Here is a 20,305-nt window from a genome sequence, read left to right as displayed (position 1 = left end):
TTCTTGTAGTTATTAAAAACAATGCGTAGGTAATTCAACACCCATAGTTACAAAGGGGTAAGTTTATATACCTAAAGAAAAAGCATCACTTATTGATTGAGGACTGACATGAATACTATAATATAGTCCCATGCAGTTTTAGGTTAGGCAATGTGCATTTATGAACCACTGTTTCCAGGCACTAATTTATAGGGTTCAATCGCACTGTCTTTATTTTTCTGCCGCTCATATTCAAGACCTTTATGAACTAAATTGTATTTTTAATTCATTACTATGTAGATAGCACTTTCAGTCGCCAGACCGCTTTAAGTATTTAACCCAAGGCCTCGTAAACACTGAGCTTTATTACTTCAGTAAATCTTTTAGCATCGTATGCCTGCTTTACAAGAATTAACAAAGACAAGAGTGAGTGGATTAAAGATTCGTTGTCTTATTCTCATTACTATCAGTGTTTTTAACGGGTACTCCGCTATTTATACCAAAGATACCCGATTTACACACTTTTGAGTGAGAGTGTTAAGTACATGTATTTTATAAAAAATAAATAAATAAATAAATATGTGGGGACATCTCACACACGGCCATCCGACCCCAAGCTAGGCAGAACCTGTGTTATGGGTGTCGGACAGCTGATATATCTACACAAATACATAGATAGATAGATACTAAATATAAATATCAACACCCAAGACCCGAGTACAAATATCTGTCTTTAAACAAATATCTGCCCCAGCCGGGAATCGAACCCGGGACCTTCGGCATAGCAGTCAGGGCCACTAACCACTACGCCATTCGACCGTCACCACTACGCCATTCGACCGTCCGTATTTTGAATATACTATACATACCCAGAAATGCACGTCTACTTAGTAATCGCACTAAACAGTATGTAAAACAGGCTTTAGTTTACCACTGTTAGATACTTATTATTAGACTTAGACACATGAAACTAGATGTATCTTTAGTTACTATTTCCCGCTACATCTGTGTACAAAACTTAATTAGCTTGTTCTTTATGTCGCCACAACTAGTTTAAAGCCATGTCCGGAGTGCTAAGTCGGCACTTTACTTGGAAGTTAAACGACACTTGATCACGCGCAGTTCTGCACTGCGGTGGCATGGGTAATCTCGGAGATAATCTCAGGTTAGCTTAAACTAGTTTAAATTGGTGAGTGCGGGCTCTTGCAACTTTTAGGTAATCGTATAGGTACTTATACAATTTGTAGTTAGATTTTGTGTAAGTCTAGAGGCAGTAGGCACTCTATAAATAATGTTATCAATATAAACAGCAAATTACCGAAGTTACTTATTCATGAGATTTTATTATACACTATCAATTTTCACGTATGTTTAGTAATATGATAAACGTCTAGTTCACATAACACTTGTGAGAATTTAAAAGTCGGTGGCGGCATTTCATTATGGATTCATGTTTCTGAATTCTATTAACAAAATTCAGAGAAATATTGTTTTCAAACACCGACACACAATAAAACAATATGCTATAGGTATAGTGTTACTTACATAATTTGCGTGCACCAGCGTGCACAAATCAATGCTGTTAAGTAAACCGTCAGAAATACTGATGCATTTCATTGGATGCAGTGCGTCACCACCGGGTTATCAGCCAATCGGCCTTGCGTTTTAAAACACGTTCGATGTTTAAATTTGTATTCGCGAAACGCATTCAAACTTTCCACGCGGGCAGAGGACAAATGCAACACGACTTTTGGCCCAATAGCCCATTCATCTGGCCAACTAATTGGCTAATTGGTCAAAGTTGAAGTCTGAGCCCGTTTAAATCCTTGATCCGAATTTTAGGTGTTGCAAAATGGAGAATGCGCAAAATGGTGCGATGACAAATTGATGCAGATGCTTTGTGTAGTATGCCACGAGAATTGATGATATGTCGACTAATAACCAACAATAAAAACGTGTAACCTTGCCTTAACTACCAAAGTCTTCTTCAGTCTACAAAGCGAATCTCGTGCTTTATTCATTTGTCTGGTACAATATTGGGCTTCTCAGAAAGTTTGTGATTCCAACTGAACAACTTGCTTAATAAAGGTTTCATTACTTGGAGGGTCGCTAGTACCGTTCTGTCTGGGGTTAAAAGAGGGGGTGGGGAGAGCTGACGGGGCATTAGGCTCGGAGCCACGACTTCCAGTAATAACTCATGTCATTAGCACATCCAGAATAGACTGATGTTCATCCGATGAGCTTTATCCGCAGTAGATGTCTATAGCTTTAGGACTATGTTTTGTTTCATGTCTGTGGCTTATAACGTGATAACTATAATCCAGAGTTAACCTATATCCTTTGGCTTCAGTTAAAAGGAAATTAAAACTGATATAAAAGCAGCCTTAAAAATAAATAGAATAGTTATCTCGAATTGCTTTCATTTCCTTGTCACTCCTCACTCTCTAATCTACATAAATAAAAGTATTTTGTTCTAAGAAACATACTTGAACTCCTTTGTTTGTATAATAAGTTATTTCAAGTAGGTAGGTACCTATCTCTCTCTGCCCACACACGCGATGTGTTAAAAAACCGCCTGAAAAAAAGGTATCTGACATGGTTTAATGACCGTAATCTTCTGGGACCAACAGCTTATGTGCGGGTTCCCCTTAATTAATGGCACTGAGTGATCATCCGGCCAAGATCTGAGTCAAGAGGTGCTTCGGCTATTTATACAGAAAGTAGGCTTACAGGAAAGATAGCTATTAAATAAAATAGTATTATTATCGGGATCGGAAAAAGGTTGAATAAAACCCACGGGAAATCCTTTTCAGGCGATCCGACTGTTGTGGCCTACTTTTGTATTCAATACAAGATACGTGACAATACCTACCTAAATATTTCATGAAACAAGCCACGTCTTAAATTCTCTTTTTGTTAACACAAAAAACATAGTCTATCTTAACTATTCATTGTCCAAATGGTTATTAGGCAATACAAAAAATGCTTATTCAATATTGTTAGTTGGACTAATGAATCGGCTTGTTTTGAAAGTGTGTCAGACATACCCGATACACGACAGCGATAGGACAGACCTTGGCGTGTTACATTACACATTAGTTCTAGTTCTAGTACATAATGTAATGTAAGTTTGGGATATTTGAGAGTTCTGAGATATACATATTGTAGAGATATGACTAGGTACGTACGTATAACATAGGTGAGTACATGAGTAATAATGCATTTATAAATCTTTCAGACGTTATCTGGATTTGCAAGGGGCCTTTTCTATTGATATTTGATATAAGTAGGTACGATGAAATACAGGCAGTTATGGCGCACTTTTCACTCTTTGAAGTTGGCCAAATACATTTTTTTAAACAGTATTTCTGACAGTCGGGTGCTCACTTACCCGACAACTCTCTCAGCACAAGCTTGCTTGTGTCGGGGTCCAGCAACCCGCACTAGGCCAGCGTGGTGGACTTGCCCTAAACCCTTCCTTCATTGGAAGGAGACCCGTGCCCCAGCAGTGGGGACGTGATGGGCCGAGGATGATGATGAAACGGTATTTAATCATTCACGTATATGACCCAACCATCCGCAATTTATGACCATTCTGTATAACTATACAAAAGTTGAGTTAACAAAATACTTACACTCTTTTATGTGTTGTTTCCACTTACAGAACTACCTTCATAAACATTTACGCAGAGTTACATAACGAGGCAAAGGTCACCGCTCCAACACTTTACTTTTATTTTATGTTTTCGCCTCCAGTCGCTCTTATTTACATTCTTATTTTACTTCCGATGTCATTAGTGATGTAATCTATTGGTATTTTAAAATTCATAATGCACAAATTATGTGCATCTTGTGGTTTTCGATAAAGATTAAATAACTATATCAAACTAGTTTTTGACATTATTTTCATCATCATTAATGAATAAACGACCTAACTCATAATCATAAGACTCGTGTAAAAAGGCAGTATTGCATTGCCAGTAAATGTTTGCTAATCAATTCCAAACTACAACATTTGGATAAAGACTCGCTTTTCGAGGAAAAAAAATCGTTCTCCACAATAAAAAGTTACCAAAACAGTTTCTATGGAAAGAGATATTTTTTTTCGTGAATTTTCAAAACTTGTAGAACAAAAGTTGTTCATAATGATCCCCTGAGTTACCCCTCTTATGGCTTAGTACACCCTTTTTGCAACATCCTGTATAGTTGTATACATAATAACGTGGTGTAATGTTTGTTGCAGCAACGGGCACGGGCAGCGGGCCGGGCGGCCGCAGCGGTGACGTCACGCCGCATGCGCCGCCGCAGCGACGACTCATCAAAGTTGACTTCGATAACCTGGAGGTAAGCATTCATTACCAGCATCTTCTTGAAGCCTACCACTATCGCCATTCTGAAGAGAAAATAAAATATTGTTTTTAAATATTAAATATATGGGGACATCTCACACACGGCCATCAGACCCCAAGCTAGGCAGAACCTGTGTTATGGGCATCGGACAGCTGATATATCTACACAAATACATAGATAGATACATACTAAATATAAATATCAACCCAATATCACCCAAGACCCGAGTACAAATATCTGTCTCTAAACAAATATCTGCCCCAACCGGGAATCGAACCCGGGACCTTCGGCATAGTATTCAGAGTCACTAACTACAACACCATTCAGCCGTCCAATATTTTCCATGATCTTAAGAAACAAAAGAGGAAAGTTTATTTTTTTAAAACAACATCCATTCCTCTGAAAACCTATTTGGCCCTGACATTATTCCATCCCAAGTTCCTCTATCTTGGCTATAAACGGTTTATTGCAAGAGATCTATTCAAACACAGCTATTAACCGCTAACATAAAATCTCACGCTGTTTGATTATTTTCTCGACTTTTTATCAGGTTTTTCAGTTGTTATTACTACAACGAAGTAAGATAACTATTATGTAAAGGGCGTCAGATATTTCTACCAGAGTATTTTATCCGTACAAATTATCGTTGTTGATGTTTTAAGATATAAAACCAAAATACTTTTCTACGTCCAAATAATTTCCTTTGAATGTATGCAGAATAAGGGTAATGTGAGGTACATTATGTCTGTAGAAATGAAACTCTGACCCCCTATGCATACTGGAAAAGTATTTAAGTTATTAACCCTAGAGTAGTCGCGCCATTTTTTGTGACGCGAGTGCTCGCGTGGCGGCATTTTGCCGCCCATATTAAAATGTATTTTTTGGACACTTAATAATTACGAAAACTTATAAATGCATATAATTTGAATAAAATGAATCATATGGTATTAGGAAAAGTAATATTTATAGTTTTTATATTATAATTGTTTAATATATGAGCTATCGTTCATGCTTTGGGAAAAATTTTGATCTTTTAGGTATAAATTTGTCTTAAGCCACACAAAATCAACAAATCTCAAAATTATTAAAAAAATTAGACGTTATCGTCATCTACAGCATTTATTTAAGCAACACAGTACTGAAACATGAACACAAAGTGTTCGTTGCACATTAACTTTCTTCATGTATTGCACCCTTTTTTGACCTGCTATTTTTCTTATATGGACATAGTTATAGGCATGTACCCTCTCTTCTTTAGGGTGTTTTTTGTCGGTCCGGTAGTACGAAACGGGAGATTTGTACCACCGGACCAATAAAAACACTTATATACTGTCCATATTTAAGATTCTATTGTTATACGTGGTGTAGTTATAGGCAGAGCTATTTTTTCCAGGTAAATTCTTCGTAAAATTAACTTGTTAGTAAATTAACAAAGTTATATCGTAAATCGAATGTAAACTGAAATAGACACATACCTAAATTAATTAACATTATTATTACCAAAAAAGACTGAAAAACTAACAATATTTCATAACAAATGTAAAAAAAATTACTTTAATTTCACTGACGCGAGTGCTCGCGCCGTGAGCATTTTGCCGCCGCGTGCGACACACTCTCTTCAATTCTCTCTTCCTGCTGTAACCTGTGCACTGAATTTCTCCAAATTTACGTAACATGTAGGAGAAGACCGAGAGGGCAGCTACATGGACGCTGGACCTTGAGGAGTGTATAGTTCACAAAATAATAAACATTATTTGCTGAGGGCGGCAAAATGCTCATAGCGCGAGCACTCTAGGGTTAAGAGTACAGTTAGCAGAAACACTAATTTTAGAATGCTAATTACTCACTAGAAACATCCTGCTTAATGCCTGACGGGGCCGTTTTCTGTGAAGCATAGAGTAGAGTATTCTGTAGCAGAATTATTCTCGAGTGGAGACCACAGACGGACAAATACAGGGTGTTCCGAAAAGGGTATGCTAAGCCTAAACCTACGTGTGCAGCATGTTATATCTAAGCCTGAAAATAAAATGAGAATGTCGAAATTCGCGAAAAAAAAATTCTCTATAGTAAACCTTTTTTGCAACAACCTGTATACCTACTGTGACACCCTCCGAGCCACTACCAAACGAGCTTAGGAAGGTAGCTGGTAGCAGCTTTATGATGCAAGGCATGAACTATCAGTGGATACGTTATGGCTTAGTGAAAATAAAGTATAATTTATTTTTTAAGATTTAGCATATATTTTTCGTCTTACATATATATTTTTTTATGAATTCGAACAAATCTATGCATTAATAAATAAAAAACTATGAAGTAAACAATTTTATCCAAGGTAAGAGATTATTAAATTCTATAAAAGTTTAGTTTTTTCTCAGAATATTCCATCCATTTAAGCTCTATCCGCACTTGTGTAAACATTTTCCGTCATAAATAACTAGGTCCGCCCTAGTTTGCGCTGACAACGCAACATCCACTTTATTTTAACTGGGACAAGAACAGTTTTGCTTTGTAGAGATGGGTCCATTTTCAGGCTGAAAGAGAGGCATGATTTTCGTGTGCTTGGTTCTACAGTTTGGAATTAAATACTCATATATACGAAGGTATCTTCACAGGTAAAATTAGGTGACATACATAATGTAAATAAAAGCACACCGTTTTGTGATAACGTACCTTCACAGGTACAAAATGAGATCCATACATATTATGTATAAATAGAAGTAGAACTAATTTTAATGTCGGTGTACATCCAACTAGAGGTAGCTATAATAGAATTTGAACTTTTCATCATGAAGTTACTGTTTTCTACACAAAATTGGATCATTTATTTTTCACTAGATCTCGAGGGAAATAAGAAGTGGGATAGAATGGTCAAAGTGAGCAAAGGGTGAACAGAGGTGACTGAACTTACGATACGTGAGGAATTATTTATTGACTTGAGTGTAGTTTCTCTTTGTTTAGTCTCATCAGTGTCGTGTGTGGAAGTGAGAGGCAGAAAGAAGAGAGATTTTCAATCCCTTTCCAAAGACACATAATCATCTTTACCAAGAAATGATACATTTGGTCCAACTCCATGTTGCAAGTTGCAACGGGTGAAAAAACCAAGAATTCGCTTTTAAATTACTCCGAGATTGCCTGCACTGAAATGACGTAACTATGCCGTAGGTACTTAGGTGCAGATTGCATAAACTGCAGCTGAGGCGCTCTCTGACATTTCGCCTTTGCGACTTTCCCTTGAATGCACATATTGTGAGGCTATAGATGCTTTATGATTGCCTGGTACATGGGTGCCCTCGCTGCCCTTTGAAGGGAAACGATCGTCGATATCCGCATCGTACTTATAGTGATGGTGAAAATAGAAAGGATTTTCTTCCATAATGAGCTCTTGATTTTATAGCAGGTAAATAAAAAACATTCCCATTGGGTCATCCCATGATAGAAGTTGGAGTATTCAGTAAGTATGATTAGATTCATATTACTCCGGAAACTGGAAAATAAAATTTTCTTCAGATAAAGTTTTACAGAATAAATGACAATGGGCGTTTTGGGACCTATGTCCAATAAAGATGAGACATACATCGTTGGATAGCTCTTTTCAAGTGAGCAAAAAAGTATTATGACGAAAAATCCGTATATGTTGTCCATTTTGAAATATATTCGTCGGAAGGAAGTATTTTTCTATGGCATTGCACTCTCTCTCCTGATGACAGTTAGGGCGTAATACACGTAAACACGTATTATTGAAATTGGAGAAATTACTTTCAACTGAGATAATAAACAAATATAATATTATATGAAATATGATCATTTCGTTATAAAAATTAAAAATGAATGTGAAAAACTAACAAAATCATTAAAATTACAGAAATAAAATATAAAAACTTTCAAGGTACGATTATTCTTATTGGACAGTAAATCAAGACTAGCGCTTCCGTTATTCATATTCTGCAAAAAAATACCTTTTCAACGACGTATCACTCATTTCTATTGGTGCTGGTCCCAGCTTCCATATATTGGTGCCCATCATCATTTATTTATTGAGATCAGCCAACCGATTGCATTTAATCAAAAAGTTTTAACTTTAAAGTTTTAAAATATTTATTGGTCTGCAAAACCGACCCGACCAACTTGACCTTTTTCAATATTGATGCTCTATTAATTATTTTAATTATGATTCCAATGCAAATCTTAATTCCCTATGATAGTCACTAAAACTTGATGAATTGACGATACAGTATTGTACGACCTCAAAACCAAGTTCAAAATCATTCCACACACATATCGTGGCGAATCGAATATCGCAATTCCGCTATGTGATACATAGGTAGAACCACTTACTTATTATAAATCTTGTTAGACACACCAACAGCTTCCTAGATAAGACTCAGTGGAACCAATTTATAGTTTATTGTGAAGAAAAATGTCTGCAATCATCGGCCAGGAAGGTAACGAGAGCAATGCGAAATTGCCCCTATTGTTATAGATACAAAGTTAATTTTAGTTTGAGAAGCACCAGGAATGTAGGTAGTTCCGGAGATAGAGAAATACTGTTGAGAAAAAACGTAATGGTTAGGTGTGTCATTGAACCTCTATGCATGGATGCTGAAAACGGCTGATCACGATCACCGTCTAATAACATTCTTATAAAAACCACCTACTTACATGCTGAAGTAGCTTTCAAGACTAGGTAGGTATTGCTTTTCTATATTGAACACATTAATTACTTCTCGAACAAAGTAACCTACAAAAAAGGCATGACCTTTTCCAATAAATCTTTTATTTGCAATCACGGTGTCTTCAACCTCATCCGCTTTGTCGCGTGTGAAACGCAAGGTCGCTAGCTCTCGTCAATCTATGTTGCCTTGGTACCTTGGTTGTTTATCCTATATTAGTAAAACTGTTGTTCTAGTATGGAATCTTGTTCAAATAAGGAATTTCATTTCGAAACAATTTCTTTAAAACCGCAATATAAATGAGATCAAACATTTTAACCGACCGTAAACAATGAATTTACTATCGGTAAACGTGGACAATCAATGAACTTAAGCGTAAAATACTGAAAATACGTGCCTATAGTCTCGTGGCTTTTGTATTTATTTACGGAATTCCTTCCTGCTGTTGCGACATGCATAATTTTGGAAGATAAAACATGCTAACATCTACTCCATTTTGCATAATGAGTGAATTTCTCGCGAGCGTTCCAAATCTATTCTATTCTCTGTGGGGGTGTAAGTACCTGCACCTGGCTCTCTCGAATGGAACCGTTGTGAATATCCCCAAGGTCTAAACTGCCTTCCTAAGCTTGGACCATTTCCCACCACGCTGGTCCACTGCGGGTTGGTGGGTTCACATATCTAGATGTGCTAAATCTAGATACGCAGGTTTCCTCACGATGTTTTCCTTCACCGTAAGAGCGATGGTATACATTGTACTTAAATTCAGAAAATAACTCATTGGTTCATGTCAGTGCCGGATTCGAACTCGCATCTCTGGCGTGAGAAGCGGGCGCTTACCCGACTGAGCTACCACCGTTTCCAAATCTTTCGATAAGCCCTTGAATTCTCCAAATAGAAAAAAATATTTTTTTACTTACTTTTGGGTAGATCATTTATGTAGCAACTGTATAGTGTACATCATATTAATTTATAATAGCTTTAATTTAAAGTTACCCAAGAAAACTGAACAGTGAGCTTTTTTTCTGTGAAATATTTAATTGCAAACATAAACCCGTGTTATTTATGTTTATGATGCAACACGCTAACCTTTCATAGATGCAATTAGAAAAAAATACACCATAATAGATACGATTCAAGATAATCATTCGCAGTCTTACAAAATCCTTGATATTTGCAATCACTAGCAATCATTGCGTACATAGGAACTAGGTTATGTAGGACCTGGCCACAATACACAGGGCTTAGTTCGTTCCCCACGAGGCTATATTTTTTCCGCGTGAACGCGTGTCTTCCCACGAGACGCGACGGAGATTTTTTTCTCAAGAACCAGTTTGCGGCCTCATAGAAACAGTTCAGTCACGCAAACTTCTCCGTTTCTTGATTTATTATGCTCTCTTAAGCATCTTTTGTTTCGCCAATCCGAAAGGGTTTCGAAACGGTAAGCTTCTGAGTGGGATTGCTCTACATAGATCTGTGTCTGACATCGCTCAGACGATTAACGGAACCGGTTCCTCAGGTTTCTACGGACTTCTAATTATGTTGGTTTGGTATTTAGATCCTGTACTGTATGTGTCTCATTTAAACCAGCAGTACGTGAATATTTCGAAGGTCGTCATCATCATTAAAGATTTTTTTTTTTTTTATCTTATTTATTTATAGAGGACATTGTACATAAAATGACGATGTAGCCCTCGTAGGAGCAAAATAAAGTTATGTTACAACAGTTTGTTAACTAAAACTAGGCATATATAACTAATGGTATTATACTATTTGTGTATTTATATAATCAAAAATCACTTATCTTCTAGATTTCATACCAAAGCGAGCTAGTCTGTACAGTAGCCTGGCCTCGTCAGAAAGAGGATAGGCCAGGACACTGTTACAGCCGCCTACGCCATAGAACATTGCATTATTATAGATTTCTTGTCTCTGGGACTCCGTGCGGACACATTCATATAATAAATGGTACACATCTTCAACTCTGCCACATTCATCGCAATTAGGAGATTCCGATTTACGCATAAGGTACGCAAATTTATTCAAAGGAAGATGTCCAGCTCGGAGTCTCAGAGATGTCACAATGTCGGTTCTAGAAAGTATGCTTCTCTCGAACCAGGGACTGCCAAGGGGACTGCACTGAATGGTTTTATACCAAACGCCTTTCTCTAACGAACGCTTATCGAAGTATTCTTTCCATTGAGAGTAACCTGCTGTTCTAATTATTGGAAACATATCGGTAAAGAAAGGAAGGCAATCGAGAACTTCACCATCCATTGAGGCCTCTCCAGCTAATTTATCCACTATTTCATTACCTTCAACACCAACGTGGGATGGAACCCATTGAAATTTAATTTGTTTGCCAGTACTTTCTAACTCCAAAATAGCCGCCAAAATACTATAAGCTATCGGTGTTCCTCGACAATTCGAGGTACAGCGAGCCAAGTGTTGTAAAGCACTTTTGGAGTCAGAGACCACAACAATTTTAGTCTCTACAGTGTTCTTAATGTGTGAAACAGCTTGTTCTATCGCTAAAAGTTCCAGGTACATAATAGAGCAACGCGCCTCCACCCTAAATTTAGAGCTTATGTCTACTTGTGGATCATAAAACGCAATTCCTTTGCTGTCCCCAGTACGAGAAGCATCTGTATACATTTTATAGTGGTAACCATACTTAGAAATTAACATCTCGTTGCACTTATCTTTTAGGATACATTTATTAATGTTTCGTTTTGCTCCGTCAATCCCCTCAACTTCAACACATATTTTTTCTGATAGATTTATACTACTGACCCATGTATTCAACGAGAACATTTCAACTATAGGGCTTGACTGGATGACTACATCTTTGTACTTATTATGAACAGAGACTAGAAGAGGTTTCTTTTTTCTTGCCCAATATGAATTCTCACACAGTTCAGATAATTCGTCCAAGATGTCTATTGTAGGATTGTTTTCTAACGATTTAGAACGAAACCAAAATTTACCAGCTAAATAAAAGCGTCGAACATTTAAAGGAGGCAAACTTAGTTCGCTTTCCATCACATGGACAGGTGTAGATTTTACGAAACCTCCAACTATTCTCATGGATTGATTTTGAATAACATCTAATTTTTGTAAATGATTTTTGCAGCTACTATCATAAATAAAACTACCGTAATCTAATCGACTTCGTATTAATGCTATATACAATCTTCTCATGTGCGTGGGGTGAATACCCCATCCAGGGCCCGATAAACACTTCAAAATATTTAAAAATTTCTGTGTTTTTTGTTGTGTCTCTTTGATATGTCTATTCCATTTTAAGGATCGATCGAGCCACATACCTAAATATTTAACTGAGTCAACTAATTGAAGTGATTTATCTTCGACTATAATATCTACGGGTGTTCTTCTGAAACCTCGGCTAAATAAACAGATTTTTGATTTCTTGTTTGAAATTGACAGGCCCAATTCAGATATTAGTCCACAAAACGTATCAACGGCTCGTTGAATATCATTATTAACACTATTGACGAATTTTGCCTGAGAGTATAATAATAATGTCCTCCTAGCCGAATTTCGGCTACGGCGGCCAATCTCAATTGAGATCAGCCATCTACGCAGGAGTAGATTATAGTGCCCAAGTGTGTGCGCAGTACACAGGAGCACTCTCTGTTCCATCACTCTCATAACCCAATGGGACGGATTGACCGACACGACTGGAGAGAGCTAGGCGCAGGACCGACTGCTTTACATGCCCATCCGACAGCATGGATCGTTTTCACTGTTTCGGACAACAGGTGATCAGCCTTCTATGTCCTAACCAAACTTAGAACCACAATTTAGAAACACAAATTGATGGTCCCACCCGGGAATCGAACCCAGGACCTCTGGGTCATGAAGCGAAGCTTCTACCACTAGACCACAGAGGTAGTTAAAGCAAGCCTGAGAGTATATAACAATATCATCTGCGTATTGTGATACATGTACATTTAAATGATCTATAAGGCCAATAGTTAGTACATTGAACAGTAACGGTGATAACGGGTCACCTTGAGGAATACCCTGACCGGTGAGTCTGTTTAAAATACTTTTTGAGTTTATATATATTTTAAGATTTCTTTCCTTCAGAAACTCCCACAGATAATCGCATATTAAAAAACCCACACCGACACTGTCCAATGTATATAATACTTTTAGAATATTAACATTATTATAGGCACTATCTACATCGAAAAAACACCCTAATGTTATCAAATTTTTACTGAAACCAATTTGTATTCTAGAGGTAATACGGGCCAAACTATCCAAACAAGACTTAGATTTTCTAAATCCTACCGTGTATTGAGATAATAACTGGTTTTTCTCTATGTACCACTCCAATCTTTTATTTATAATAGAATGTAGAATTTTACAAAGACACGACATTAATGCAATAGGTCTAATTGCTGAAATACCCTGACCTTCTCTACCAGGCTTAGGGATTGGAGCTAACAAAATGTTACGCCACTGAAAGGGGATAATACTTTTCTCAAATATCAAGTTATACAAGTCTACTAGTATCTTTTTACCGTTGGATGGAAGGTGTTTAACCATAGAAAATGATATGTGGTCATCCCCCGGACATGTATCAGTAGATTTGATTGAATTTACCAGTTCCTGCAAGGTGATCTTTGATGTTAATTGGTTATTTTGAGATTGGAAGGAGGGTTTATTAGGGCATACATAGTCTGGAGCCAACATATCTAAGAGGGATTCAGCTTTAGCGGTATCTATTGAGGCTCTTTTACTCTTAAAACCTTTAATCCATTTCATTCTCCTCCACATCTCGCTAGATGATATGGAGCTGTCGATAGAGTCACAAAACTGTTTCCAAGAGTTACTTTTAGCATTTCTTATTAAACGTTGAGCCTCTGATATTTTTAATTGTAATATGGATAAGTTATTTGGTGTTGGGTTTTTCCTAAATTTTGACAAAGCCAGCCTTCTTTGGGCAACAATTTTAGATAGATCAGCTGACCAATAGGGTTTAGGTTTGAATTTTTCTTGCCTAATAGGATTGTCACAATATTTTATAATTGGAATATATCATTAAAGATGTCGACGTGATTTGTTAAGCGAATCTTGGTTTCCGTGTCTGCCCCTGTTGTTAATAAGTATATTTTTAATCAGCCGGATTTGGGGCAGTCGTGTCCTGGCCAATCCTCTCACCATGATGTCAAACCATATAGGCTCCAGCAATGGGGTTGCAGTGTTTGTCATTGAGACGCTAAGAAGAATAATTTGATGAATAATACTTCCTAAAGTTGTCGCTCTCTATCAACTCCAACATGCACATATCCTCTTCTCCTCAGGATGACGAAGACGAGGACGACTCGGAGCCGTGCACGAGCCCCGAGGTGCTGGCGCCGCAGCCCTACCCGCGCCACACCGCCCCGCAGCCGCCCAAACCCTGGAAGAGAACCGGTGAGTGTGGACTTTGTTGTGTGTGGCTCAAGGTCACCGCACATATACACGTAACGTAAAGGGATCGCTTCTTTTTTCTTCTGTCAACCAGTAGGACGCGAGCTGGTTGGCAGTAGAAAAAAGAGGCGATTCCTTTACGTTACGGGTATGTGTGTGACCATGACCATTAGGGTGTGCGTTTGACAGAAGAAAACAAGGATGTTGATTTAATGTCACTCTGTAGTCTTTGCACAGGTACAGGTATTTCTGCTTCGGAAATTTGGAATTTGGAATGCAGGGTGCATTTAGGCAGGCGGCTGTATCGAAATAACAAGAGGCTGGTGTTTGGGTTTGATATGTATGTCATGTCAGTTTCCGTTGCAAGTGGCATCAGTTCTGCTTTTGGCCAATTGCCAAATTTCCTGGAAGTACCTACTATATCTCTTCCCCAACGGCAACGAATGGATAAAATATTATATCTGTTACTGGTAGAGACATATTTGTAATTTCCTGAAGTGGCTTGGGTTCGCTACAGGGAAAAGGCAGCAAAGGTAATATGATATCAGTGTAATAAAATGTGGATTATCCCGAGCATTGAAAAGGTTTCTACCGTATTTTGAAAGTATAGAAAGTGGCAAAAAGGCCTGATTACTGACATGGATCTGATATTATAATATTAGAAATATATTTAGGGCCTCTATCATCTCAATATTAGCACACAGCTGGGATTTCACAGAGTTTATCACTTACTATCTTATCTCTTTTATTCCGTACAACGTAAACTCTTGTAAATTTATTAGCCATTATCCATGCACACGCACACCGAGTAGGTCTACACATATGTTTTGTACCTACCTACAATTTTCCGCACAACCTGAAAAACTATTAAAATAGTTCTTTCTATATATAATCAAAAAATATGACTTGTACCTCTGCTCACAAATATTTAACTTCTGACAAAGGTTTGCCACTTTGCCCTAATAAAGTATGGTGAAAAAGCACCCTTTGGGATAAGTTACTGCTTCGTCCCGCCATTTTCCAACGCACAACGTTCTTCGCACCACAACAATCAGCAAATGGTATTATAAGTACCCAGTAATTAACCCAGTCCCTGTCTGTCTGTCAGAGAGCGTGGAGGCGCCGCGCGCGCCGCCCCGCGCCCACATATCGCACGACGAGTACCACCAGTTCTGCGACGAGGCGCTAGAGTGTACGGACCTTTATACGCATGACCTCCTTGCTCGATGTGTAGCTGGCCGCTTACACTTTTTTGTTTGCAGAACTGTTTTTGTTTCTTCTTTTTTTCGGCGTTCTTTATTTGTTTGAAAATGTCTGCATGATTTTTGTCATAGTTTTGTTGGTTTTTAGGTCGTCGTGTTACTTCGTGTTAATTATTGGTTTTTTTACGGACTTATCGTCTTAAATTATGAATTATATCAAGTAATTTAAGAGATCACTTTTAAATCCTCCATGACGAATATTTTGATTTGCGTCAGAAATTACCTTTTACGTAAATTTTCCGCTATTTGTTAGACCTTGAAAGTTATTCTGTTATTTTTATAGCTTTCAGTGCTTACGGCTTACAAAAGTTTCGACATTTAAAGCCGAGTTTTATTTTGTATAAAAGTTCCAATTTTATTTATTTTTAGCAACATTTATACATGTTTCATGTTTAGCCTCAATTTTAGTTATAGAATTTCAGTGCTTACGGCAGCCATTAGTGTGTAAACTAGTAACATTTACCTAATAGGAATAAATATTACTATTTTTCAAGGTCATACAGTCCCTAATTTATATTAATTATATACGTAGATAAAAGTTATAAAAAATATGACATTAGTACAGTTGAGGTCTGGTATGGTACCTTACCGACTGAAAGTTCAGCTACAAAAGCGGGTTTTCACGATAAGAGTAGGTACCTCCGCACTCATTGTGTGACTTCGGATGCTATCGTGGTAATAATATCATTATCGAGTTAACCCTCCTTAAGGCTTCCTCCACTAGAGCGAAGTGGAGTAGTGGAGCGGTGTGCGAGTTAGACCAATGAAATTGCATGAACAGAGTTATTATGCAATTTCATTGGTCGATATCGCACACCGCTTCGCTTCGTCGCACCGCACTGGTGGCCATCATCTCTATATCCTCTTCCAACCATTCACTGACTCCCGTTCTCATCTCTCCATTACACCTCCACAGCATACGACCTGGCGACGCAATGTCCGTCGCGGCGCGCGTCCATGCGGCGGCACACCGTCGCGCACCCGCACCCCGTGTGCACCTCGGGCGAGGGGGTGCACTCTCTGCCGCACTCCAGGTAGCTATTGGACTTGTTTATTAAAGCCCGTATGTGTCCACAGCTGATCATAGGTCCCTGGAGCCTAAGAAGCGCAGCCACAGTCTGTCCACGGACTTTCTCATCCAGCCACTACCGGCTAATGTGTCTACGAAAAGGTCTAGTGGATCGGAGGGAGTTCCAGTCTGTTTTTGATCTCCATTCAAAAACTCATTATTCTTCGTAACTTTTGGGGTATTTTTATTAACTATAATTTCCCCTCTCTAAATGGCATTCATAAGAAGCAACAAAATTACATTTAGAAGAAAACCACATGACCAAAACAGAAGCCCTCGACAATCCTTAAGCAGCACTACCAATCTGTTAAACATCTGTCTGCTCTTAACTTAGCAGCTTATCATTGCTGTAACTACTGAACCCTTCTCTCCCCAGGCCGGGGTCCCGCGCGTCATGCGCCGGCGCAGCCTCGCTCGCCAGCAGCGACGACGCGGCGCTGGGCGAGCTGTCCTGGTCGCGGTCCTCGTTGCAAGACGAGCTCATCAAGTCGGTTAGTGGCAGCCCCTGCAACCCGCATGTGAGTAGCGCTAGATGTTATTAGAGGTTCACGGTGAAAATGAATTTTTGAAAGGTATTTCGTAATATCTTTGATGTTTTAACTATTATTGTGTATGTAGTTTAAAATGTTTGTTTAGATATGTTAGTAGGTATATTTACAGTTCATTGGATGTGTAGATTAGACATTCATTCCATAAATTAAAGTAGTTACCTCTTTTACAAGTGATTAGATTCCAATCTGGAACACTTGTATTTTTATAGCATTACATTCCCATCACCTCTTTACAGAAACAATTGTAGAGTATAATTATTATTGATTTCATCCATTGTATCCTGGGTAGTTTAGAGTTATTTCTGTCATTTAGCCGCATTAGTTACTCCATCATTACTATAGTACAGTATCATCATCATCATATTCATCATCATCCAATATCTCTTTTTCCATCTAGTAGTAGTAACTCCGTTACTGCAACATTATCATCAAGTCCAACCAATTTCTATCCCAACCCTAACCCTCCACTCCTTCCAGAAACAATGGCAAGACGCGATGATGACGAGCGATCTAATTTATAAAATTACCCTTTTCTCATTTAACCTCATTAGTATCTCCATCCTTACTGTAGCACCAGTACTCGTAGTATAACCTAACCACGTACATTATCTCCATCATCAACCCTTCACTCCTTGCAGAAACAATAGCAAGACGCTAACTTGACGATCAATATTATTAATTGTCTAGTTTAGAGAATTTCCATTTTATTATTTAGCTAGCTCCATTTGTCTCATTACTCATTAGTAATTCCATAATTACTGTTTCATCATCAACTCCCACCCGATTTCACTCCCCAACCCTAACTCTCTCCACTCCTTCCAGAAACAATGGCAAGACGCGATGATGACGGACGACCGTCTGTCCCTGACGCTGGAGGAGATCGTGCACATCCGCTCCGTGCTGACCAAGGCGGAGCTGGAGGTGCTGCCGGTTGAGGGACGGGTGAAGGAGGATGTGGAGAAGAGAAGGGTAAGTTTGAGTTCTCAGGGTCCTTGACAAAAACAAGAGCTAGGTTAGGGACTTTTGAGGAATTCTTCTTATCGTGTCGATGTTGGTAACAAACACAACAGCTACGGGTTTGATATCGTTGTGACCGGATTAGCCAGCCAGTCGGTGCTGACATTGTTTATCAAAGATGTTGAGAAGAGAAGGGTGATGAATTGTTATCTGATCCTTGATCTTGACAAGAGCTAGGGTTGGTCACCGCTGTGAAAGAATTAGCTGGTCAGATCTGGTTTGATATTCTTAGCGTATCGGCACAGATAACTAAATGGTGTCGGTGACCCTAGTCAACTACTGTAACTTAGTGAAAGCATAAACCACACACTAAAGTTGTACGTCGTCGCTAACTAGGGGCGATAGACATACAGTTCTCCCATATTAATAATGCGCATGCAAATCTTCGCAAACTGTCGTATTCCCGGAAACACCCGAATCATTGAATCGTAAGAGCCTTAAACAAAGCACTTGCATTTTGATCCTTGTTCGAAAGAAATAGTAGTCAATATCATGTGTACCTACATAATCGAAAACAATTTGGGCGGTCGGTGGCTGTCACCGATCAGTCAAAGGTCTCAAGGTCAAGATCAGTATTACTTTTGTGGAGTTATAAAGAGCTGCAATTACACATCGTTCTTGTTTTTTTTTTCAAATGTGAATTTAATTTCAACTTTAATTATTTTTGACGACGCCTTATTATGAGGCACATTTAAGAATAAAATATACGTCACATTGATATACTTTACTTTGCCAATAAAGCCACGCCCAAAAGACCAAGTTTGTAATTGTAATATTATTGTGAATGATCAGCGCTGTAAAAACTGAGATTTTAATGTAAACCTGTGTTTGAAATCCATATTTCTTCTTCTAATATAAACCTTGTGTTATTCAAACCTTATTTCATCCATATTAACACCAGCTTGAGTAAGACATTTGAAAGGTACTGTAACAAGTCGTTTCGAAGTAAATTTTAATATTATGACAATATTATGAATTATAGACTCAAATTTCGTTACTGATAAATCAATATCTCTTTTAGCACCAAACACATAAATCTAAAAAAAATGCATGAAGAAAATGCACTTAACCACTCTAAATACATATCGTTTTCTGGCGCTCGGGAAATACGGCCGCTGCCGAACAATGGCGAAGATTTCTATGCGCATTATCAATTTTGGGGAACTGTACTTACCTTTAATTATTTTCTGTACTTATTTTGGCGTTGTTCCTTTTTCAGGTGTGCTTTTTATGTTTGAAGACACGCTTCGGTATTTTTGGACCTTGGGGACAAAAGTGTAAACTATGCAAAAAGACTGTCTGTCAGAAGTGTTGTTCAAAGGTAAGTGTATAATAATATTTCCTAATGTAATTATACTCTTAAATGGGATATTTCCGTTCAGTTAAATATTTACTTTTTTCCTTCAGGCTCTGTCAACATCACTTGGGTCAATATCAACCATTTCATGCCTAATTTGTAATAATTTAGTAAACTAATGAACAATCGACCTATTGACTAACTCTAGTGTACAACTATAAGCTTTAATACTGATAAACAGTATAGTACCAATATATTTTAGATGCATTTGTTTATCCACTTCCACTAGTTTCAGTACAAACATAAGCTTTAACCCCAAACTGATGTTTTAGTTTCATCCACCATAGTCATAGGTGGATATTTCGATGTTTTATTTATCTACCCAAACTGGCATATGACTCTTTAAAACTGTTGTAAAAACTCGGAGGTACCATAGACAGACAACAAGTATATTCAAAAAAAGTTATAAGCTACTAACAACCCATCGTGTCTCTACTCTCTCCCCACTATTAAACCAAATCTACTCCATGGTACCAAAATAAAATGGATGGAAGAATATTCAAGCAATTATTAGAACTACCACAATCCTCCGTGTCTCTAAGTACTTCAATGTCTACCAGGACAACATAAAATAAAACGTTATTCAAACCGCTCTAAGTTACCCC

The 20,305-nt window shown here is 38.0% G+C and overlaps 1 protein-coding gene across 4 annotated transcripts in view; it reads left to right on the top strand.

The window, feature by feature from the left end:
• LOC105389384 (protein spire) overlaps positions 1-20,305 on the top strand; it is a 137,910-nt gene that overhangs the window by 114,388 nt on the left and 3,217 nt on the right. The window contains exons 8-15 of one of the 4 annotated variants that reach the window (XM_048629419.1): positions 4,223-4,323; positions 14,336-14,447; positions 15,553-15,636; positions 16,623-16,740; positions 17,152-17,293; positions 18,149-18,295; positions 19,563-19,664; positions 19,751-19,874. In XM_048629419.1, coding sequence (XP_048485376.1) covers positions 4,223-4,323; positions 14,336-14,447; positions 15,553-15,636; positions 16,623-16,740; positions 17,152-17,293; positions 18,149-18,295; positions 19,563-19,664; positions 19,751-19,819 — 875 coding nt within the window. In that variant the 3' untranslated portion in view covers positions 19,820-19,874. Of the gene's footprint in view, positions 1-4,222; positions 4,324-14,335; positions 14,448-15,552; positions 15,637-16,622; positions 16,741-17,151; positions 17,294-18,148; positions 18,296-19,562; positions 19,665-19,750; positions 19,875-20,305 lie in introns of those variants that run through there. The other 3 variants (XM_048629412.1, XM_048629405.1, XM_048629415.1) reach the window with 3 other exon arrangements.

Source organism: Plutella xylostella, chromosome 4 (assembly GCF_932276165.1).
Source record: "Plutella xylostella chromosome 4, ilPluXylo3.1, whole genome shotgun sequence".
NCBI classification, from domain to species: domain Eukaryota; kingdom Metazoa; phylum Arthropoda; class Insecta; order Lepidoptera; family Plutellidae; genus Plutella; species Plutella xylostella.
This window is presented reverse-complemented; position numbering and strand designations above follow the sequence as displayed.